The sequence below is a fragment of the Ictidomys tridecemlineatus genome, chromosome 5 (genome assembly GCF_052094955.1).
Source record: "Ictidomys tridecemlineatus isolate mIctTri1 chromosome 5, mIctTri1.hap1, whole genome shotgun sequence".
NCBI classification, from domain to species: Eukaryota; Metazoa; Chordata; class Mammalia; order Rodentia; family Sciuridae; genus Ictidomys; species Ictidomys tridecemlineatus.
The window spans coordinates 11,726,657-11,751,178 of NC_135481.1; the positions used below are offsets into that span (position 1 = coordinate 11,726,657).

Genomic DNA, 24,522 nt, shown 5'->3' on the forward strand with positions numbered 1-24,522 from the left:
AATAAAAAGAGCTGGTAATGTGGCTCAGTAGTTGAGTGCCCCTGGGTTCAATCCCAAATATCAATATGAATAGAGTAAAAAGGCAATTCATAGAATAGGAGAATATTTGCAAATCATATATATAATGAGGGATTGATATGCATGCTAGATAGAGAAACTCTTAAAACTCAAGAACAAAAAAACAACTCAAAAATGGGCAAAAGACTTGAATACAAATGGCCAATAAGCCCATGAAAAGATGTTTAACATTCCTAATCATTAGTGAAATACAAATCAAAACAACTATGAGATACCACCTCATAGACATTAGGATGTTATTGCTTAAAAACAAACAAATGCCCAAACAAACAAACAAACAGAAAATAACAAAGGTTGCCAATGATATAGAGAAATTGGAATACTTGTACACTATTAGTGGAAATGTCAAATAGCGTAGCCACTGTGTTAAATAGTATAGTAGTTATTAAAAAAATTAAAAATAGAAAAAAAGTGATAAATCCCCTTTGGTAGAAAGTTTGTGCATGCAAGGCAGTCACTGTACCAACTGAGCTAAATCCCAAGCCCCTTTCCCAGTTCTTTTTTCTTTTGAGATAGAATCTCACTAAATTGCCTAGGCTGGCCTCAAACTTGCTATCCTTTTGCCTCAGCTTCCCCAGTAGGTGGAAATAAAGGTGTGCAACATTGCACCTGGCTATCACAGAGCCAATTCTAACTATTTATTTGTGCATTTGAACCCTAGCCTTGCTCTTTGGAATCACTAATAGTTTTCTGTCTTGGCTACAAATGCACTACTTAATTAATTAAACAAATATTTATTAAGCATATGTGCATACTAAGCATTGTTCTAGTCATTGAGAACACAGCAAGGAATAAAACTGACAAACAGCTATTGCCCAGAAGTTTGCATTTTAGAGAATTGTATCAGTCAGCTATTGCTGCAACAGTGCTATACAATAAACACCCTTGATGTTCTTGGTGATTTACAATAGTAGGCACTTATTTTTTCTTACTCACATTTCTGCAGATTGGACAAAGTTTGATCTTGGCAGGTCTTGCCTATGTTTACTGGAGAGAGGCTGGACTCCAGGCTTTGGGTCAAGTGTACTTTCCATGTCTTCACCATTCTGGGACAAACTGCCTGCCTGAGACATATTCTTCCCATGGTGGATGTCAGAAGCACAAGAGAGGTGAGTAAGCCCTCTCTTCTTAAGGCCTCAACTCAGGATCGTTATGGCCACTTCTTCTTACATTCCATTTGCCAAAGCTTAACATACTATACCAGCAGACAAGTATATACACCAACTCTAGTGCAAGGCTTTGCAGAGTCACATGGTGAAGGACCTGGATGTATAATTTTAATATTGAGATGGAGGTAGTAATCAATAGACTACAAAGATCCAATATACCATAAAGAAGTGTAGAAGATAGAAAAGTAAGTTAATATATATCAAATATATAAAGCAAGTCAAGAGCATAGAGAATGAAGAAATGGAGCAAACTTTTAGATAGGGTGGTCAGGGAAGACTTTTATGAAAATGTGACATTTGAGCAAAGTCTGAGAAAAGTGAGGAAGCTAGATTAGTAGATTTCTGGAGTAAGAAGATTATAGGAAGAGACAGAAGTGAATGAAGTGGCTCCAAGATATTATTATTTGAAGGGATCAAGGAATTGCAAGGATGCCTAGTGGTGGAAACAGAATGAGCAAGAAGGAAAACAGTAGGAACTGAAACCTATTCTTTTGTTGATGGATGTTTGTTTCTACTTTTTTACTGTAACATATGCTATACATATGCTCTACTATCTATGCCTCTTTTGGTGTATGATAGAAATATTTAGAGATATAATTATTAATATAATATCTATAGTTAATTAATATAATACCTACAGTTGTAATTAATATAATATCTACAGTTGTAATTATTAAGGCATAGAATATGTGTGTGTGTGTGTGTGTGTATGTGTATATAAATATATATATATATTCCAGTTAACTAATTATTAGCAAGTTATTTGTCAAAGTGCTTTTAAACCAGTTTACACTCTTACCAGCAATATATAAAAATTTGTTTATAGTCAATAATGTCAGACTTTTTATACAATAGCAATTATGATAAATTATATTAATATTTTACCACAGTGTGTATTATAACATTTTATTATTACTGCTATATATTTTTTTAAAGAGAGAGTGGGGGAGAGAGAGAGAGAGAATTTTTTAATATTTATTTTTTAGTTCTCGGCGGACACAACATCTTTTGTTTTTGTATGTGGTGCTGAGGATTGAACCCGGGCCGCACACATGCCAGGCGAGCATGCTACCGCTTGAGCCACATCCCCAGCCTTACTGTTATATTTTGTATTTCCCTGATTATTAGTAAAATTGAATATCTTTCTCATATTATTGGCCACTTGAGTTTCCTTTTTTTTTTTTTTTCCCCATGCTAGGGCTTAAACCCAGGGTCTCTTTTTTTCTTTTGCAAGTGTTTTCTCCCACAGAGGTACACCCTCAGCCCACCTATGGGTTTTCTTTTTTTCATCTATGTGTTTTGATGGTAGTAATTCTTTCATTGTTGTTTAGTTCTAAATCCTTTTTTACGACCATTTTTCTAATTTCAAAAATACAGGGTTCTTTTTTAAAAAAATTATTCTTAATTATAATTTAATATTGTTATGGTCAGGATACAAAGAATGATTGTCAGCCTTTTTAAAAATATTTATTTTTTAGTTGTAGTTGGACACAATACCTTTATTTTGTTTATTTGTTTTTATGTGGTGCTGAGGATTGAACCCAGGGCCTCTCATGTGCTAGGCGAGTGTTCTACTGAGTCACAACCCCAGCCCTGATTGACAGCCTTTAACATTTCTTGAAACTTTATTCCATATACACTATTTAGTTAATTTTTGTTAGTGTTCTAGGAATATCTGACAATAAACTATTTTCTCTCTCTTTTTGAGTATGTTATCTAGATTGTATCTTATCTTCTAAACCTTTTATTACATGCCTATTTCTTTATTTCCATGATTTCTAATTGGTCCCTTCCACTTAAACATAGTCTTGTCTTATTTCTACCTATTTTTCATGTACTCTTTTTTTTTGGGGGGGGGTACCAGGGACACTCGACCACTGAGCTACATCCCCAGCCCTATTTTGTATTTTATTTAGAGGCAAGGTCTCACTGAATTGCTTAGCACCTTGCCTTTGCCGAGGCTGGTTTTGAACTCACGATCCTCCTGCTTCAGCCTCCCTAGCTGCTGGTATTACAGGCGTGCACCACTGCATCTGGCGTCATGTAGTCTTTTTTTTTTTTTTTTAATAATCTTTGATTATCATATACCTGTTGGTGCATTCTAAGAATACTTAAAGTCTTTATTTAGCTTACAGTCTTCCCAAATTACTTTAATCATAAATTAATATTCTGAATTGTTGGCTGTTAGGGTTTTTTCTAAACTTATTTTTTTTTACATGTTTGGAATTCCTGTTTGCACACACAAACATTTTTTGTTTTTCTTTCTTCTTTTATGCCCATTCTACTTACATTGATCAAAGGCTACAATCTAGAGTCAGATTTTATACTGTGGTATTTTAGGTTTCCTCTTCTGTTATGCTGTCAAGGAATATCATAAAACCAATTAATAAACCATTGAGCTGCTTGGTTTAGTAAAGTTGTACTTGTGTCCTTCTGGCTCTTTAGGTCCACTGTTCCAAATAAATTATAATCCAAATCAGTGCTTAGCAGCAGCCTGCTCAACCTCTTTACTAGAGTTCCTCCTTTTTAAAATTAGAACTGTGAACCTGGCTCTAATTTGTCTTAAGAACACTTTTGGTCCCTTTCACCCCCTGTTCATCTCTGCTTATTTTTGGACTTAGAGCCAATTAGGTCGAGGGCTTGGCAAAACCCATAGTTTAGTGCTTTTTTTTTTTTTTTCCTGGTGCATGGAAATGTTCACCTGTTTTGACTGGTTTCTGTCTCTCTCCCCCTTCATCCATTATGAAATGTATTTGGAGCAAAGGGAGTGTATCAAAGGGCAATTTACTAAGCAACCTAAGTGGAAATCCACTTGGGCTTTTTTAGGAATTCTCTACAAGCAAAGAAAAGAGAGAAGGAAAATAGAGAATGCATTTAGTTTCTAAAGGAGCAATGAAAAGTCATCTCAGTTTATAACTCTATGCTAACAAAGCAGAAAAGTTAGTGATAGGGCCCTGTTGTTCCTTTCTTACTGTCTAGCTTTTACTCTCACTCAGTCCCTGCATCCTTGTCCTTACCCATTTAAAACTTCTGTTCCCTCGGAAGTTATCAATGTTCAGCATCCTGTAAATTTAGCCAAGTAATTAAATTATTCAAATTAAATTATAAATAAGGATTGTGAACTTTGTGGATATTTGACTAGTCAATCTACAGGGTAGAGTTTGCATGTGATTGGTGATGAGAAAAGGTCTGCATGTCTACATGTCTCTTCTTACCACCAAAGGCTCAGGAACAGACTAAAGAATCTCTGAAATGAGGCCACTTGAAGTAAAGAGGCATCAATAATTCTGCCAAGGGAGAAGCAGTAGTTTTACATAATAGACTGTAAAGGTTTAAGAACCAATCCCCAAGGAGGTTAGACCCCATGAATTCCCCAGAATCCACTCAGCACTTTTCAACTCCTTTGAATAGTTAATATCTCCATTGATGTTCATTTTATTTTTGGTTATGATCTTCAGTTCATATTCAATATTACAGTCCTAGTGCCTTTCATCCTGAGCATACTCAAAGCATGTATAAAAAAGAAAATTATTGACAGAATGAGTTGACATTTTTCTTCAAGAGCCATTCTGTGGAGTTGGGTGCAGTGGAGCACACCTGTAATTCCAGTGGCTCTGGAGTCTGAGACAGGAGAATGGCGAGTTCAAAGCCAGCCTCAGCAAAGGCAAGGAACTAAGCAACTCAGTGAGATCTTGTCTCTAAATAAAATACAAAAAATAGGGCTGAGTATGTGGCTCAGAAGCTGAGTTTCCCTGAGTTCAATCCCTGGTACCAAAAAGAAAAAAAAAAAAAGAGCCATTCTGTGGATCCACCATTTGACCCAGCTATCCTACTGCTCAGTTTATACCCAAAGGACTTAAAATCAGCATACTACAGTGACACAGCCACATCAATGTTCAGTAGCAGCTCAATTCACAATAGTAAACTATGGAACCAACCTAGATGCCCTTCAACAGATGAATAGATAAAGAACATGTGGTACATATACATAATGAAATATTACTCAGCCTTAAAAAAGAATAAAATTATGGCAGTTGCAGGTAAATGTATGCTAGAGAATATTGTGCTAAGTAAAATAAGCCAATCCCCAAAAAACAAAAGCTGAATGTTTTCTCTGCTAAGCAGATGCTGATCCATAGTCGGGTGGGGGGACAGGAAAGAATGAAGGAATTTTGGTTTGTGTAGAGGGGAGTGAGGGGAGGGATGGAGCTGTGGGGATGGGAAGGAGGTCAGAATGAGAGAAATTATTACCCTATATATGTGTATGATTACACTACTGGAATAATTCTGAACCATGGACAGCCAGAGGAATGAGAAGCTGTGCTCCATCTGTGCATAATATGTCAAATGCATTCTATCGTAAAACAAATTAACAAATAAAAATTAAAATAAATAAATAAATAAGCCATTCTGGTTCATGATATCACTGATGCCCAAAAAGATCTCTGGTCCATGGAGTGCATCTATCTCTAGTTTCTTTCATTTGTGACCTTAAACATAGATTTTTCCTTTTCAAATTTTTCTTAAGTGAATTTTCATTACTTTATTTATGAATATCATTCATATTTTGGATTCAGTGCACACAAAACACATTTCATTAGCTTTAATGCTATCCCCTTCAATAATATGGACATGATATTAGGGAGGTTTCCTAGAATTTTCACAATCATTCCCAACTTAACTTCTCCCTTGTTTTTCAGACATCGTTACAGTCCTGCATTTCGTAGTGTTTTCTTTCTCTCACTTAGAGATTTCATGTTAGACCTTTACATTTCATCTTCAGCAGGCCATATTGTTGTTGTTGGACCAAACCCCAATCTTGACCTCTCCACTGGAGTAACAGTGACATTTAGACCATCGGGAACAGATTTGAAAGTTATATAATTGAGAAAAGAAAGGATCCCTAGGGGAAGAAAAAAATTTGAGGTGAAATTCAATAGACAGATGATCTTTTGCCTTTTAAAATTCTTACTCATTTTTTAATACCCAGGCCTCTTTCATTTTATATGTTTATTTTATTTTATTTTTTATGTGGTGCTGAGGATCAGACCCAGGACCTCACACATGCTAGGTGAGTGCTCTACTGCTGAGCCACAGCCCCATCCCACAATAGTTCTCTTTTCAATGAACCCTTCTCTCCTCCCAGCAGGGTTATCTTTATCTTCCTGTGCTCCCATCGCATTATAGTATTTTTCAGACTTGTAAGAGCAAACTTTGAACCCCCTGGATTCAAATAATTGTTCTACTATTTTCTGTGTGATCTTGGGCAAATAATACTTCAAATGTTTTCTGTGTGATCTTATTCAATCTTTCTGTCTTGTTTTGTGAGAGAAGAGGTTATTAATTTCAGGTTTTCACACTTAAAAATCTATTCTTTCTGCACCATCCCACAATCCCTCTCCCTGTATAAATATTCTAAATAGGAATAGCTGGTGCTTCTATTTCTCTTAGATTCCACCTCCCTTTCTAGAATTGATTTCCTTCTAGCACACAGCAGTGACTAACTCACCAGAACACATGTATAAGAAGTCACACCACCAGTTCATATGATAGGACCATAGGAAAGATGACTCCATGACATTCCTAGTATGCCAGTGAATCTGTGCCAGGAACATGTAGAGGCAGAGGAACAAGAAGATGGCTGCAACCAGAAAAACAAAAAAGAGGTCACAGCCCATCAGTATCTTGTAATCTACCTTGACTGCCATCCCTATCTAATCTTCTGCCTCCCTCCAGAGGCAAGGGTCAAAAAATAAAATCTTGAGACTTGACCAAAGTGAGAGAGAGAGAGAAAGGGGCCTCTACTTGGGCATAAGTCAGCTAAGGTGTATTCTATACAATAACATAGGGCAGTAACTGGCGACCTCATATGTTATCAGGAGCAAAGGAACAAGAAAATGAGTATTAAAATCCCACAGAGAAACTTTGTTACCTTGACTATTTTACCATGGCATTACCTGCCAGTCTAGGTCTGTACCTGAGATGAAGCTGAGCATGGATACTTTCAGATCGAAGTTCCTGGTCACGTTTTCTTTTTCAGGAAGGCAAGAGTTGAGAAGTATGGTGAGAGTAATAAGTATGGTGAGAATAGAGATGATGTAGAAGATTCTGGAATACTGGAGATAATCTGCAAGAAGAAAAGGAAAGGAAAGGCTCCCTTAGCCCAGTGAGAGAAAAGCCTTAAGAAAGCCAAATAGAGGGCTGGGGTTGTGGCTCAGAGGTAGGGCACTTGCCTAGCATGAGTGAGGCACTGGGTACGATTCTCAGCACTGCATATAAATAAATAAATAAATAAATAAATAAATAAATAAAATAAAGGTTCATCAACAACTAAAAAAATTTTAAAAAAATAAAGAAGAAGAAAGCCAGGGGCTGGGGCTGTAGCTCAGTGGTAGAGCACTTGCCTTGCATGTGTGAGGCACTGCGCGTTCAATCCTCAGCACCACAAACAAATAAATAAAGATACTGTGTCCATGTACAACTAAAAATTTTTTTAAAAAGAAGAAAACCAGACAGAGTCTGAGAGAAGGGAGTAAAGACAAAGGAGACTGAAGAGAAGCTTGCAATGTATCATCTGGGGCACTAATAAGGATCTTCTTTCATAGTTCTTCATTGTTCCTTGAAATTTCTTTACTGTGAAGGTTAACAAAGCCTTCATTATTAAACTAAGTATAATAAACCAATATTTCTTGGCACATTTACTTAGATGTAAACTAGTTCATATGAAGTGTAACATCACAAAACCAAAGAAAACTTCTAATTCTATTCTAAAAGCAATGCATGTTCAGCCAAGCAAGGTGGCATATGCCTATAATCCCAGTGACTGAGGCAAGAGGATCCCAAGTTCAAGGCCAGCCTGGACCTCTTGGTGAGATGCTTTCTCAAAATAAAAACTATAAAGGAAGAAATAAATAAATAAAAGCTAAAAAGGGCTAGGGATGTAACTCAGAGGTATAACATCCCTGAGTTCAATTCCAAGTGCTGCAAAAATAAATCAATAAATAAAATAGAAGTAATATGTGTTCAATGTGAATATTGGAATGACAATAAAAGTTCAAAGAAGAAGGAAAAAATAAGCCACAATTATACTAATTTAAAGCAGTCCTTGTTAGCATTTTATTTCTTTTTGTTATTTTTCTTGTGGAGTTTTTTGGGGGGGTTTCTAATATTTATTTTTTAGTTGTAGTTGGACACAATAACTTTATTTCACTTACTTATTTTTATGTGGTGCTGAGGATCAAACCCAGGGTCTTGAGTGTGAGGCCAATGCTCTACCACTGAACCACAACCCCCGCCCCATTGTGTGGGGTTTTTGTGGAAGATTATAAGATAGGATTCCCTCCAGATACTGGTTGTAGGCATCATTTTGTAATGGCTGCAAAATAGCTTGTCATATTCACTGCAGTGCTTAATTATTTATCCATTGTTGGACTTGGAGTTTGAGTCTATTTGCTTTTTCTTTCCTGATGTATCTGGCATGCACAGGCCTTGTCAGCCTTTGACTACAAAATGAAATCATATTTACTTTAACTCCTATATTGTAATGGTTTTAAGCCCCAAATTACCAGATTGTAGGTCTTAAACACCCAAAAAAAAAAGTCTCTTTTTTTTTTCTGAGGGTCCCCCCACGTTCTTATCTGACATTTGTTCGGGAAGAGGTCTGCTAGAGTTCTTTTGCTCTGATGCCCTTATCCAAGTGTCTCAGCATTTCTTTTAGCCCCTTTTCTTGGCTCCAGGTCTCTGCACTAGCATTACAGATTAGATGTTGGTAAGTAGGGGGAGGGGATGCTAAACCTTACTTTTTACTACTACATCTCTAACATGGTTCTTTCCCTTTGAATTACCCATCAATAGTTTACTGAAGGGCTGGGGTTGTGGCTCAGTGATAGAACGCTTGCTTTGCACGTGTGAGGCACTGAGTTCAATACTCAGCACTGCATAAAAATAAATACACAAAAAACTAAATTTATATATGTATATAAAAATTAGTTTACTGAAGATTTAAGAAATAGATGATAACTTGCAACTGCAAGTAGATGTAGCTTTTCTGAGATACCACAGATCCTGTAGTATCTTCAATATCCTTTAAAGGGTACCTCCTTATTTAGCTTCCTTTCTTATCTCACTGTAGCTTATCCCCACCACTGAAAGTTCTCTAAGTGCTTCTATGCCTAAGAATCCAAGTTCAGCTTCCTTGTAACCCCAAAAGAAGAAATTATGTATCAAATCAATTCCAGTCTAAGATCACTCATAAATTTTCTTTTATTCTCTTGATTATGCTACTTATGACTAATAATAGTTATTTTATTGAGAGAAACCATATCTCTATCCACAGAGGCAAGTTGTTCTGAAACCCCCAACAAGTTAACCAAATTAAAATAATTCAAGAGCAGCACATTTTCATTTAGAATCAGTCGCAAACATCAGCCTAGATTGAGCACATAAAGCTCAGTGCAATAGGCTTCTTTTGTAATATTTAGCCTACAATTCCCCAGGGGTCCCAGCAAGCCTCTTCTATAGCCCTGGACCCTTGCTTATAGCCCCCTGACTGTAGCTAACCTGGACCAAGAAAGGGAACCTGATGCATGTGATTATTATGCATGGAAATTTAGACTTCCTCTTTTGCTTGCTTTAAGAAAATGTAAAGATAGACTAGGATATCACTTTGGGGGCACTTACTAATAAACAGGAAAAACTGAGCATAAACAGGAAAAACTGAGCATAAACAAAGATGATGAGTTTAAAAAAGTAACTTTAAAGAGACTGAGTAATTGGCTGACTTGATTTTCTTTGAGATCCCAGCCTGGAATCCCTTCAGGCCCAGCAAATTTCCTGCCATTGAGAATCTATGAGATTCTTCTGAATTTTTAAATAAATTCACTCTTTAGCTTATGCTAGTTCAAATGATTCTGATATTTACTTTTTTGGTGTGGTGCTAGGAATCAAACCTGGGGCCTCACACATGCCAATCAAGCACTGTGCCACTGAACCACATCCCCACTGGATTCTAATATTCAAAACGTGAAGGAGCATCATGTAAGAGTATCTTTTCTCCAACTCTTGCCAAAGATAAAAAGTCCAGCTCCTCTCCCACCATGGAGGAAAGACTATAACTTCATATCTATATTAAAATCTTCTTTGGTTTCACTCCTCATCTCCTAAAAAAGTACATAAACAATATCCTCATGGCTTCACAGGAATGACTACAGACTGACAGCATAGAAGAGTCTAACCTTCTCAAAATAACCAAGTCTACCAGTAACTGTCATATATAACATTACACAACCAATCAAAACATTTAGCTTCCTAGTCTAAAATATCTGCATTTGGTTAATTTATCGTTTTTAAAATTCACATAAAACACATACACACACACACACACACACACACACACACGCACACACACACACACGAGACACGGAATATCCCAAAGCTGAAGTTAAGTATCTCCTGTAAGACTTAAATTGATTTCAGCATTTATATAGTAGTTTTTATAGCAATTTATCCATCAAAGTTTCAAAACTCTTAGGACACAAATCACAAAATATCCTGCTCATATGTTTCAATAAAAAGCCTTAGTCCAGAAAGAGGAGAGCCCTAGATTAAAGGAGCACCCATGTGTCACCCATATGGGTCACCAGTACCCAAACATTTCTGAAGTTTACACAGGAACACCTTATAATTGGCTAAAGAGTTCTCTCCAGGGAGTATTAACTCATTATCTGGGACAAGAAATAACCTGGGTTAAGGAGAGCTGGTACGCTGAGGATACCAACAGAAAGCATGACTCTAGTCACAACTTGGCTGAGCTCCATGCTGAACTGGAGAGGTGGAGGCCAAAAGATCTTGGAGGAAGAAAGATGAAAGGCTAAAATGTGGCACACAGCTCTGAACGGTGGACACTGTGGCATTTAATTTCATGGCACTCACAGGGTGGCTTGGGTATGTTGTCCCAGCACAGCTCATGGTTGCATAAGGTCCAGAGTCCTGCGTAGAATTCCATGCCACTCCTGGTCACCAGAAACTGCACCCAGTTCAGTGGGGATGTGGAGATCAGCATCAGGAGGCTAAAGCCACAGAGACTGCCACAGAACATTCGAATGTAGATCCGGGTCTGATTGATATATAGCTGCCGCTTCTGGGAGGAAGTCAGTTGTTTGTCTGTTGGGAGGATGGGCTACAAGGATGAGGGAAATATTGCCTACCTGAAAAGATAACCTCTGGTCCCCAAGATCTCCTACTCTTTTCTACCTCGAGTATTCCCGTGTGGGTTTGATTTGTGGGTATTTTCACTACCCTTTCTATAAAAAAACCAGAATTGCTTCTGCCTTGAGAATGCTCTCTCTAGCCCCTGAGTAAGTCTTCTTCCCTCTGATCTGTGATTAGGTGTCTCCTCACCTTTCGGTATTTCCGGTCCCCCTTCACTGTGGGGACATTAGGAATGTAGAAGGTCAAGGTTAACTGTTCCCTCCTGTCCATCTTGGCAGCTAGTTCATTTTCTAACTGCCACGGAATTTGTCTCAACACACTCTCACACGTGCTGGCAGAACTAACAGGGGATGGGACCCAGGGTTCATATCCCATTCCTGTTCCATATTTTCCATCTGGTTGGACCAGGAAGAAATCGTAACACTTTATGATGGTCCTCCCCTTCCCTTCTCCAACTCATTTATTAAAGAAATCTGCAAATACATTGTCAGTTGCCGTGTATCAGGCTTCATGTTAGGTTCTAGGACACAAAAAATAAAGAAGACACTCCCCTTGGAGCAAATAAAGTGTAATTCAGATTTCTCCAGGACTCAGTTTCTTGGTGTTATAATTCAAGACTATAAATATAACAGTAGCCAGTAGCCTGGAGTTCAGAGTCTTGCCCCACCTCTAAGGGGAAGGCCCAGGTATGTGTCAATAGTAACATGAACCATGTTTTATGTGTGTGTGGTATTTTTTTGGGGGGGAGGTGCAGGTTGGGTCCTGGAGATTGAACCCAGGGGCACTCTACTACTAAGCTACATCACTAGCCCTTTTTAATTTTTATTTGGAGACAGGGTCTCACTAAGTTTCTAAGATTGGCCTTGAACTTATGATCCTCTTGCCTCAGCCTCCCGAGTTGCTGGGTTTATAGGCATGTTCTACTGCGCCTAGTTTGTCAATCTGTTATGTGACATCTACCTGTTTCTCCCTTTCTTTCTCTGGTTCCCTCTTTTCAATGCCCTCTATTTTCTGTAAGGGTTCTCCACCACCGCCACTACCATTGCTGCCAGGGCCCTCTCTGACAATGCTGGTCTCCATAGCCCTGGATGCTGGCCAATTCACTAAAAGCTACCACTCCTCAAGCTACTGTAGCTGTGCTGGTTCTATGTGGAAGTGAGGATGGTGGCCTTTCCCAACCACCCTGACCTGTTGAAACCTGTTCTTTATTTCAGCTGGTGGGAACTACTGGCAGTACTTAGTACATGTTCATGCTTAACTCTCTGTCTCCCAGGATTTAGCTCAATGCCTAGAAGCATAGTATTTAAGGTTGAATGAGCGAGTAAAGAATGTTTTATTTAGTTATGTATTTAATATTTATTTATTTATTTGATACTGGGGGAATCAGGGATGCTTTACCACTGAGCTACATCCCCAGCCCTTTTCAATTTTCATTTGGAGACAGGTTCTTGATAAGTTGCTTAAGGCCTCACTACATTGTCCAGTCTGGTCTTGAACTTGTGATCCTCTTGCCTCAGCCTTTCCATTTGTCAGGATTACAGGTGTGAGCCACTGTGCCTGGATATTTTTATACAAAGTACAGAGATTGATGCGTAAGACAGAATGGTTAACAATATCAGAAGAAAATTAAGGAAGGTTCCCTGTAGAGAGATCTTAGCTGAATTTTAAAGGAATTTACAGGTATCCAGGTGGAGGGCATTTGAGGCAAAGAGAATAGCATGTCCTAATGCAGAAAATTTTGAATGACATGAGATTCTCAAGACACTAGAAACAGGGTGATTCTTCTAGGTATGGAATAAAAGGTAAGAGTTGAAGGTTGCTGATATAGGCAAGGAATAGTTCACAGGGAGTCTTTTATGCCATGCTATGATGCTATGGTATGGAGTCTCACAGTTGCTGGAGTACTCTAGCCTACTGGCATGACTACAAGTCTCTTCCATCTGCAGCAAACTGGTTTGGACAGCGTAACTGATACACATGTATGGTTAGCTAGATACAGGATTTGAACAGGTTTGCATTTCAATCTTGGTTCCTATACCTACTTAGTTGCTATATTTTTTGATTCCTTCAAGAAATGTCCTTACCCTCACTGAACCTCAATTTACTCATATCTAAAACTGAGGTAATAGTGATTCCTGTCTCAGAGAATTATTATTATAACTATTAGTACTATTTGTGCATGTGTTTCTCTCGTGCTGGGGATCAAATCTGGGGCCTTGTGCATGCTGGGCAAGGGCTTTACCACTGAGCTACATGTCAAACCCCATTATTATTATTATTATTATTATTATCATCATCATCATCATCATCATCATCATTTTTTTTTGTGGTGCTAGGGATTGAACCCAGGGCTTTGTGCATGCAAGGAAAGCACTCTACCAACTGAGCCATACCCTCTCATTATTATTATTATTTTGAAATGAAGTCTTGCTATATAGATCAGGCTCGTCTCCAATTCATAGATTCAAGCAATCCTCCCACCTCATCTTCCCACATAGCTGGAGCCACAGGCAACAGCCACTGCATCAGCTTTTTATAGAATTATTATGAAGATTAAATTAGATAATGCATTAACACCATTAATAAATGCTCAATAAATGCCATATATTATTGATAAATATATTATCTATGTTGAGCACTTAAGAAGGGCTCAATAAATATAATTTAAATTAGTTTTCAAGCTGATTGTCTTTTCAAGCTTGCTTGAGTATTGTCTTGGCACAGGCCACTCTAAGACAAATGAAATAGTAATGTTAATAGAAAGGACATGTCACCACTCATCACTTCACTACTGGTACTAATCATGCATATCAACACACAGATGATATTTGTGTAAGCTGGAGTTATCTGGTCATTTGTGAACAGTGTCTAATTTGGTAAATGATGTAACACTCTAGCCATTAAAGGAAGATGTTGGCACCATTCAACTCCAAGGCCTACTTCTGGCCTCCCAAAGGGTAGGATGTTTCGGCCAGCTAGGAACTTGCTAGAGCCTGTGATGCACATGACAAAACAAGCCTATATTTGTATTGGGTGGATGTGGACATTGTCATTTACCTACTTTAAAAAGCAGTTGAGAGCTGGAGTTGTAGCTCAGTGGTAGAGCGCTTGCCTAGCACATGTGAGGCACTGGGTTCCATCCTCAGCACCACATAAAAACAAATAAATAAATACAATGAAGGTTTTGAAGAAAAAGAAAAGCATTTGGTTGGAAGAAAATAGAGTAACATTTTTGTGACTTTAAAATAAGCTGATATTTTTGTTTAAAGCAGGAAAAAAAAAAGAAAGAAAGGAAGCAGTCAGGTGTGATGGCATTGCTTGCAATCCAAGTTACTTGGGAGACTGAGGCAGGAGGATTACAAATTCTAAGCCAGCCTGGCCAATTTACACATTGTCTCAAAATTAAAAATAAAGAGCTGGGGATGGGGCTCAGAGGTAGAGTGCCCGTGAATTTAATCTCCTGTTATGCAAAATTCTCTATGTTTTTAATTTAAAAATAAAATAAAATAAATTTGTTTAAATTTAAAAAGTAGATTTTGAGTTTTAAGAGTACCTTTTCAATTTCAAATATATGTCAAATTCTCCAGTTCTTTTTCATGGTTGCAAAATATCCACTAATATACACCATTTTCAAATTTATATTTTTAGCCAAGCAATGTGATGTCTGCCAATAATTCTAGCTACCCAGGAGGCTGAGGCAGGAGGATCTCAAGTTCAAGGCCAGCCTGGGCAATTTAACAAGACGAAAAATAAAAAGTGATGCGGATGTAACTCAGTGGTAGAGTTTTTTTTCTAGCATATTCAAGACCCTGGATATGGTTGATCCCTAGAATCACAAAAACAAACAAAGCCATGAATCACAAAAGAAAAAATTTGATAAATTGGATTATTTTGGAATTAAGAACCTCTGTTCACCAGATGAGACTCCTGAAGGAGCAGAAAGGTAATCCACAGAGCTGGAGAAGATACTTAAATATGTGTATCTAGCAAAGTACTTAAAGCCAAAATATGTAAGGAATTTTTACAAATCTTTAGAACAGACAATCTGATTTAAAAATGAATAAAGCCAAGTGAGGTGGTGTAATCCCAGAGGCTTGGGAAGATAAGGCAGGATATTGTGAGTTCAAAATCAGCCTCAATGATTTAGGCAACTCAGTGAGATCCAGTCTCCAAATAAAATATAAAAAAGTGCTGGGGATGTGGCTGGGGTTATGCCTCAGTGGTAGAGTGCTTGCCTAGCATGTGTGAGACACCGGGTTTGATCCTCAGTAATACATATAAAAAAATAAAATAAAGGTCCTTTGACAAGTAAAAAAATATTTTAAAAGGTCTGGGGATGTGGTTCAGTGGTTGAGTGCCCCTGAGTTTAATCCCCAGTACGAAAGAAAAAAAAAAAAAGAACAAAGTACTTAATTGACTTTCATTAAAAAAGAGACCAAAATGGCCAACAAATATAATAAAAGGTGTTCAACCTGATTAGGGTAATGGAAATTAAAAGTATAATGAACTGTCACTAAACATCCACCAGAATGGCTCAAAGACGTTGGCAAGTATGTGAAACAATTGGAAACCTGATATACTTCTGTTGAACATGTAAATGTTATGCTTGAATTCGGAACCCCCAAAAGACCACCAGAGACCAAGATCCATGTAAACAGCAAAGAGGTGTTTATTGCGAGCTAGCTCGGTTCTCTGCGTGCACACACAGCAACTGGTGATGCTGAGAGGCCCTGAGCCCAGGGTTTGCAGCAGTTTTATACATTCTTTGGAGAAGGCAGGGACCCCCACATATATCATAGCATCTCTTAGCAAATCATCACACACTGCGGGAAAATCAAATAACAACTCTAAAACATGATTAGCACATTCACTGGCGGGAAAAAGTTGGGGAAGGATGATTGGTTACTACAAGAGGGGGATTTATTTGAACTGATTGGCTTAAGCCAAGAGGGGTGTACCTGAACTACATGGTTTCCCAACACATTATCAACCACATAAACTACTGGGAGAGTCATCTGGCATCCCAGGTATTTCCCTGTCTCATGCTGATTGGTGGCTGCTAGGGGGTTGCTATGGATCCCCACCTAGCCTGACTGAGTCAGGGACACCTGGCACAGCAGATCTCTCCTGTTATTTGTAGATAAACCACTTAGCAGGCTGGGAATGTGCCTAGGAGTGCTCTGTGGGTCTTTCCAAGGACAAAGGTGCTGTCCCTTCCTTAGACAGGCTTTGCTCTGAGGTAGAGACTGGTTTTTCAGTAAATTGGTATAACTAACTTAAAAAATTGCCTGAAAGTATCTACAGAAGCTGAAGAAGCACATTCCCTGTTCACTGTAGATAAATATACAACAGAGAAGGATTCTATGTGTCCACCAAAAGACATGTGTTAGTATCTTCATGACAGTACTTTTCCTGTAGCTCCAAGATGGAAACTACTCAAATGCTCATTAATAGAATGGAAAATTGTAGTATATTCATATAATGAAATGCCGAAGTCTGGCTTGGCACAAATCAGGAGCCACTTGTCAAAAAGAAACTAACTTTATTTTTAGAACTACAAACGCCAAACAAAACAGCTCCAGGGAAAAACCCTCAGAGCCCAACTGCCACCACCGGCTTCCACAAGCCTCTCTCCCCCACACCAGCCTCTCAACCTCCCACAATCCTCCTCTCTTGAGGCCGATTGGCTGGGTTGCGTGGGCAGAGCCAAAGAAGTCACCCAATGAGCAGCTCCGTGGAGGAGCCAATCAGCTAGATGTTGCTGGGGCCGCTGTGAGTCAATCATCAGCTGGCAGTCTGAAGGGCAGGGAAACAGCCCAATGAACATCACCGCAGAGGAGCCAATCAGCTAGATGTTGCTGGGGCAGTCTGAAGCTTGCTGGCAGCTGGAAGTTTGCTGGGGCCCCTTTGGCTGTGGCTCTCAACAATGAAATACTATACAAACAGTGTGTAAAATCAATAATTTCATGAGCAAGATGGTGAATATTATAAATCTAATGCTATATAAAAGAAGCCAGACACAAAAGAGTCCATATAAATGATTTTATTCATATGAAGTTCAAAACAAGCAAAACCCATCTGTGTCATTAGAGGGCGGAAATACTGTTGGGAGGAAAGTGCTTAGGGACTAAAAAAGGATGTGTAAGGGCTTCCCCACCCCAGTATGGGGGATTGAACTCAGGGCCTCATGTATATTAGGAAAATTCTTTGCCATTGAGTTACCTCCCCAGTAAGGGTCTCTTGAGGTACTGGAATTGTTCTCTTTCTCTATTTGGGGACTGATTACTAGCCACATAACACACACACACACACACACACACACACACACACACACAAATATATTATACTTAAGTGAAAAGTTAAAAGAATAATTTGAATATATGAATCAAGAATTTTAGCCAGGTGCAGTAGTACATGGCTAATCCAAGCTACTTGGGAGGCTGAGGCAGGAGAATAGCAAGTCAAAGCCAACCTGGACATCTTAGCAAGACCCCTTCCTATCTCAAAACAAAATAAAAAGGGCTGGGGATGTAGCTCAATGGTACAGTGTCCCTGGTTTCAATCCCTAGTACTGGGAAAAAAAAAACACTTAAAAATGTTTGTCTTTTGTTTCAGTATTTTCATCCCTAGGAATCTATAAAATCATGACTAGTGATATTACAGATTATTTGTATATCCTCTTCTTTACCTATCCTACCTCTCTTGGGTTCTGTCACATGTTAATAATGCCTTCCTTGCTCTCCTTTGTTTGCTCTCCTGTTATATCATCAATCATTCCTTTACTGTCAACATTTGCTCTCATTTTAAATCTCTCTTGAAAGAACATTTAGACTTTGTTCTTTGCTCAATCCAAAAGTTGTTTTTTAAATGGGGACTTTTAACCTATTAACATATTGTGTGATAGTTTGGATATATTAGTCTTGTTTGTGTCATCTTGTTCTTCGTGTTTTCAGTCATTTTCTTTATTTCAGGTCTTTTTCTTTATTTGGTACTTGGGATTGAACCCAGGAATGCTTTACCACTGAGCTCTTTTTATTTTTTTATCTTGTCGCAGGGCCTTGCTAAGTTTCCGAGGCTGGCCTTGAATTTGGCATCTTCTTGCCTCAGCCTCCCGAATCCCTGGAATAACAGATGTGCACCACTGCACTTGGTTGGTCCTTTTCTTTTTTTGTAATGATGTCGAAATCATACATCCTGTCTTGATAGAGTTTATCTAACTTTGTTTTTGGATGCATCTTTTAAAAAATGAATTCTAAGCCTGGTGTGGTGGTACATACCTTTAATGCCAGTGGCTTGGCTCTGGAGACTGAGGCAGGAAGTTCAGGAGTTCAAAGCCAGTCTCAGCAAAAGTGAGGTGCTAAGCAAGGTGCTAAACTCAGTGAGACTCTGTCTCTAAATAAAATATAAAAAACAGGGCTGGGGTTATGGCTCAGTGGTCAAGTGTCTCCGAAAAAAATGAATTCTAAGACTTCAACAGTAGCAATGAAAAGACAATATCTAATGTTGGAAGATGGCAACAATGGGCATTTTTATTCTTTATCATTGGGAATGTAAAATTCCACCCCACATTTCCAAGAATTTATAGCCAGGAGGTGGGGAAAGTAGCCCTGATTACAAGGCTTAATTCAGGATATGTCTATAGATACGGTCAGTTTCATCCAAATCACAAAACTCAAAGAGGAATTTCCAAAAGAAAAGAAAAGTATTAATAGTGAGAAAGGATAAATATAGATTCTGGCAACCAATATCCTCTATAATGGTCATTTTTGTATTATGTATAACTGAGAAAACATGGATGCAACCTAAATGTTCATTAATAGGGAATTGGTAAATAAATTATGGAACATCTACATTATTCTCACTTTCTATGTAATTTTTTTTTTTTTTTGGTATCAGGAATTGAACCCAGGGGAACTTAACCACTGAGTCACATCCCCAGCCCTTTTTATTTATTTATTTTTTTATGTAGAGACAGAGTCTTGCTAAGTTGCTTATGGTTTCGACAAGTTGCTGAGGCTGTTTTTGAACTTGTGATCCTCCTGCCTCAGCCTCGAAAGCTGCTGGGATTTCAAGCATGCACAGTATGCCTGCCTCTATGTAATCTTGGCCAAGTTGTTTAATCACTTAGTTCTAATTTTCTTGTTTCTAAAATGTGAATGTGAAGAACACCTACAACAATCATAAAGTTGTGAGGCTTAAACAAATTGATATATGAATTGACCTTAGATAGTGCCTGATAATAAGTACACAATAAATTCTAGCTAACATTTTGTTATTATTCACATTATGAATAATATTCAGCTTCTAAAAACAGATTTTTAGTTCTATAATATGCACATGAAAATGTGCCTATAATATATTGTCAACTAAAAAATTTCAAAATAAGGATTATGGCATGCTCTGATTTTTTATTTTGAAAAATTATGAATGTGTGAATATAAAAATGGCAATGGATATAATCACACACAATGTGTCCATATATACATACAAACGTACATAAACACATGCAGAAATAGTGCTAAAATGCCATTGTTCTCTTTTATTTTCACTTTTATGCGGCCTTTTGACACTATAAAAAGCTTAGTGGTATGAAATAAGTTTGGGGGAGGGTATGAACATGAGGATGGACTATGGTGATGTTATGGAGCAAGAAGTCAATGCTATGGCACTTGTTTGTGCAAAAAGATAAAGCATTATTGTAAAGCTGACCAACAAAGACCAGGAGCTATAAGGTCAGATCTCTCTCCCTGGTTGGTTGATAGTGGGGGAATTTATAGGAAGGGAGTGGGGAGACGTTGCTTATTGATTGGATGTCATGCTTCTTCACAGGTTGCATATTTCTTTTTGAGGGGACTTGTCCTCTGTGCAGGAGATTTTGAGTTTGTGACCTCATTGACCAGACATCCTACTGCTTTTGCTTATGTCCATTCTTGAAACACAGGTTCCAGCCAGGTCCCATGGCACACATCTGTAATCCCAGTGACTTGGGAAGCTGAGGCTGAAGGATTGCAAGTTCAAGTTCAGACTCAGCAACTTAGTGAGACTTTGTCTCAAAATAAAGAGGATGTAGTTCAGTGATAGAAGGCTCCCAGGTTCAATTATCAGTACTCTCCTGCCCCAACCCCCCCAAAAAAAAATCACCTCTCTTTCTAGTGGGAAATCAATTGGGAATCATGTTCACTGTCTTGGAACATTGAACACTGGAACACTGAGGGAATGATTAGGAAGAACAAAAGGGTGAAGTAGATGTGAAGTCAGGGATGAGATAGGATGGGTCCTGAGACACCAAGAAGTAGCCTTGGCTCCCGGTAGACTTTCTGAAATGCTTGACCATGGCTATTGTTTTTTTTTTTTAATCTGTAGATGATTAAGAAGATAATAATTCCCCACTGTTGAGCTAGTTGGGGTTCATTTTCTTGCAACTAAAAGATGTCTGACAAGAATATCAAATATTTAACCTTTAACCGTCTAGAATACAAAAAATCTTTTTCATTTATGGGACATCCTCATATTACATATCATCACTCATAATAATGGGAAGACTAAGTTTCTCTGACATTGTTTACATTTTTAGAGTTATAATTACTTCAACACTGCCTGGATGTTTACTTGTTGGCTAAATAATCCTTTATCATTACTCTAGCCTCCTGCCACTGTCTGGCTGATATAGTTTCAAGGAAGTTTAATAAAGTAAACTAACTTTCTTTCCCTCTGTCTACTAGTTATTGAACGCAGAGGCCCTATACCACTGAGTTACACCTCCAGCCATCTTTATTTTTTGAGACAGGGTCTTAATACATTGCATAGGCTGGCCTTGGCCTTCCTCAGTCTCCCAAGTAGCTGGGATTACAGTGCCCGCCCCTCACATGCCTGGTGGTAAACTTTCTTTAAAAAGATACATTAGCTGCTATGCAAAGGGGAAACAGCACTGACAAAAAACACAGAGGTTCCTAGATTATTTGCATCATTGCTTCTTTCTAGTTCTAGGGTTTACTGAAAGTTGGCCATGCATATTCAAATCTAGTTATCATTCCTCTCTAGAATAAGGCAGTGGATTAACAACAGTGGGCTCCACAGTCAAAATGCCCTCAATACCAAGAAGACTAGATGTTTTTTGGCATTTCCAGAGGCATAATTCCAGGGCGGGTAGAAAGAGTTCCTGTTAGGGAGGCCACACAGTTATGGATAAATTCCAGTTCTGCCACCTTCAGGATATATGTGAGCTTAGTAGAATAATTTCAATTAAAAAATTTATTGGCATGTCTAGTGCATGCTAAACACTGTGCTATGCGCAGCATGGATGAATTTACTAATTTGACAAACATTTATTGAGCACAAATATTAACCTGGAACTATCCTAAGGGATGGAATTATTCCTATGAATAAGATGCTAGTCTTGCTCTCGAGAAATAGCACTTCAACCTCTTCATTTGGCCTCTCTTAAATGAGAGATATAAATTATAAATATTTTGAAAGATCACATCTAACTCTAAACATTTGTGTTTCTCAAAATTATCCCCTATACTTCTGTACTTCTTTTGAAGGGGGAGGAGTTCTTTTATTTAGTACAAGCAGACATACAATAGGGATTTAAATAAATCCTCTATTCTCTTTTCTTACCCAATATCTTTATTATTTATTTATTATGTGGTGCTGAGGACCAAACCCAGCACCTTGCACGTTCTAGGTGAGCTATCTACCCCTGAGACACAACCCCAGCCTCAAATCCCCTATTTTCAACATACATTGTAAACAGCATTTACTGAGTTTGGTAGTATAATGCTTTTTCCTAAATCTTTGTTAGGGCTCAATTTCTCTCTATGGGATTTTATGGAAGCATGATCTTTATTCAGGATAGCATGAGGTCAGGAGCAGAACCTTCAAACCATGAATTCTGATCAGCTGCCCTATATGACACTAACTCTGCCAGGTTCCTGAGGAAGAGACTCACCAAGGATACTCCAGGACAAGGAAAACTATAGCTGTGTCTTGACCCAAATCTCTAATGAATCCTCTATACCAGTGAGCCATCTATCACTTCCAGGGTCTCCTTTGGCCTGCTCTAGGGCCCCTTCCCCTGGACACTGTTTTAGTCAGCTTTCTTGCCTCTGTGACCAAAAGAACAGACAAGAACAAGTCTAGAGAAGGAAGAGAGTTCATTTGGGGACTATGTTTTCAGAGGTCTCAATCCATACATGGTTGACTCTGTTGCTCTGGACATGAAGTGAGATATAATATCATGATGGAAAGGTGTGGAGGAGGAAAGCAGCTCAGGACATAGTAGTTAGGAAGCAGAGAATGCTCTGCTTAAGCCATACACACATCTGCCCAAACTACATAAATTTGACTTTTTTTTTTTTGTCTAAAACCTCCAACATCAGACATCCTGGTATGTTGGTCTAACCCTATATGGGATTTCTGGCATTTTTGCATTAGTTTGTTTGAACTAGATATAAGGTTACAGGGAGCAAGAGCCTTATTCAAGCAGTTTCTATGGTATAGGAGATTCCTCTTGGTATTATTGTGAGGATGAAAGAAAACGACATAGTTCAAAAACAGGAAAAATAAAGTCCCAAAACTATATATATTTGGCACATATTTACATGGGACATACAAAAGATACAAAAGAATATAGAGGACAAAGTCTCCCTTCCCATCCTATGTCTTAGCCACTCAATGTCTCTCTTTGAAAACAACCAGTATATATGCTTCAAGACACATTCTATGGATATATAGATAAATAAACACACCACATATTCCCTCCTCTTTAGCATTTTCTTTCTTGGAAAGCCTGATAGGAATTTTGTAATTTCTTAGTGTTAAATAGTCTTGCTCAGCACCATGCCCAATTAGATGCCTACTCAATGCGTCCTCATCAAGATGCTGAGGACATCACCCAAGTGTGGTCTGATGGCACTAGTAAGGTTTCCAAGCTTTGAGTTACTTGTTATTTTTATTTTTCTTAAAAGTGGAGGTTTTTCAAAGTTCTAATGTCCTGATATGTGGATGCTAACATACTAAGAGGTGGGGTAATCGAAATTCATTGGATTAGACAAAGGGGGATGAAGGGAAGAAGGGAGGGGGGAATGGGAATAGGAAAGGAAGTAGTATGAACCGGACAGAACTTTCCTGTGTTTATATATGAATACATGACCAGCAAAACTCTACATCACATGCAATCACAAGAATGGGATCCTAGTTAGAATAAATTATACTCCATGTATGTATAAAATGTCAAAATACACTCTATTGTCATATAGATCTAAAAAGAATTAAAAAAAGAAGAAAAAGTGGAGGTTTTCTTACTTTGACCTACAATGTGTATTTTACATTATCTAATGGTCCTAGTCCCATAATAGGCAACATGGGGGAGGAGACAGTATTACAGCTTGTCAAGATAAAAGGACCACTTTTTACATACAGAATAGAATTTGTGTTTCTAAACATAGGTCCCCTCCTGTTGTCTATTGTTTGTAAAAAGTTTATGATCCTCCAATGGCAAGAGTTTTCTATAAACCATTATTATTATTTGTATTCTACTGGTCTGTTATGGAGCTGTAGATATAAACATTCCTTAAGTTGTTTTTTGTTGTTTTGTTCCTTTGTTTGGGGGGGGGGACACAAGTGAACCCAGGAATACTCTACCACTAAGCTACATCCTCAGCCCTTTTAAAACATTTTGGATTGTCCAGACTAGCCTCAAAATTTTAGTCTTTCTTCTATTTTGCCTTGGCTATTTCACATATTTTCATGATTTCAGCTATCATCCCTGGGCAGATGACTCCCAAACCTCTCTTGTGAGGTCCCAGACTTGGATCTGCTAGACATCACATTCTGCCTTTCAAATTCATCAAAAGCAGCATGTCTTGCTGGGCATAATGGCAGCGGCACATGCCTATAATCCCAGAGACTCCAGAGGCTAAGGCAAAAGGATCCCAAGTTCAAAACCAGCCTTGGCAATTAAGCAAGGCCCTCAGCAATTTAGCGAGAAATAAAAAATAAAAAGGACTGGGGATGGTTCAGTGATTGAGAGAGCCCCTGGTTTCAATTCCTGGTACACACACAC

At 38.3% G+C, this 24,522-nt stretch overlaps 1 protein-coding gene across 1 annotated transcript; it reads right to left on the reverse strand.

Annotated features, from left to right (window-relative positions):
• Window positions 1–4,222: 4,222 nt before the first annotated feature.
• Window positions 4,223–11,766, reverse strand: Tmem202 (transmembrane protein 202). Its single transcript, XM_013359017.3, is given in 6 exon segments — window positions 4,223–4,310; window positions 6,012–6,150; window positions 6,757–6,888; window positions 7,225–7,374; window positions 11,178–11,424; window positions 11,646–11,766. Coding segments are annotated over 6 exon segments (837 nt in total). The 5' UTR covers window positions 11,727–11,766.
• Window positions 11,767–24,522: the final 12,756 nt, after the last annotated feature.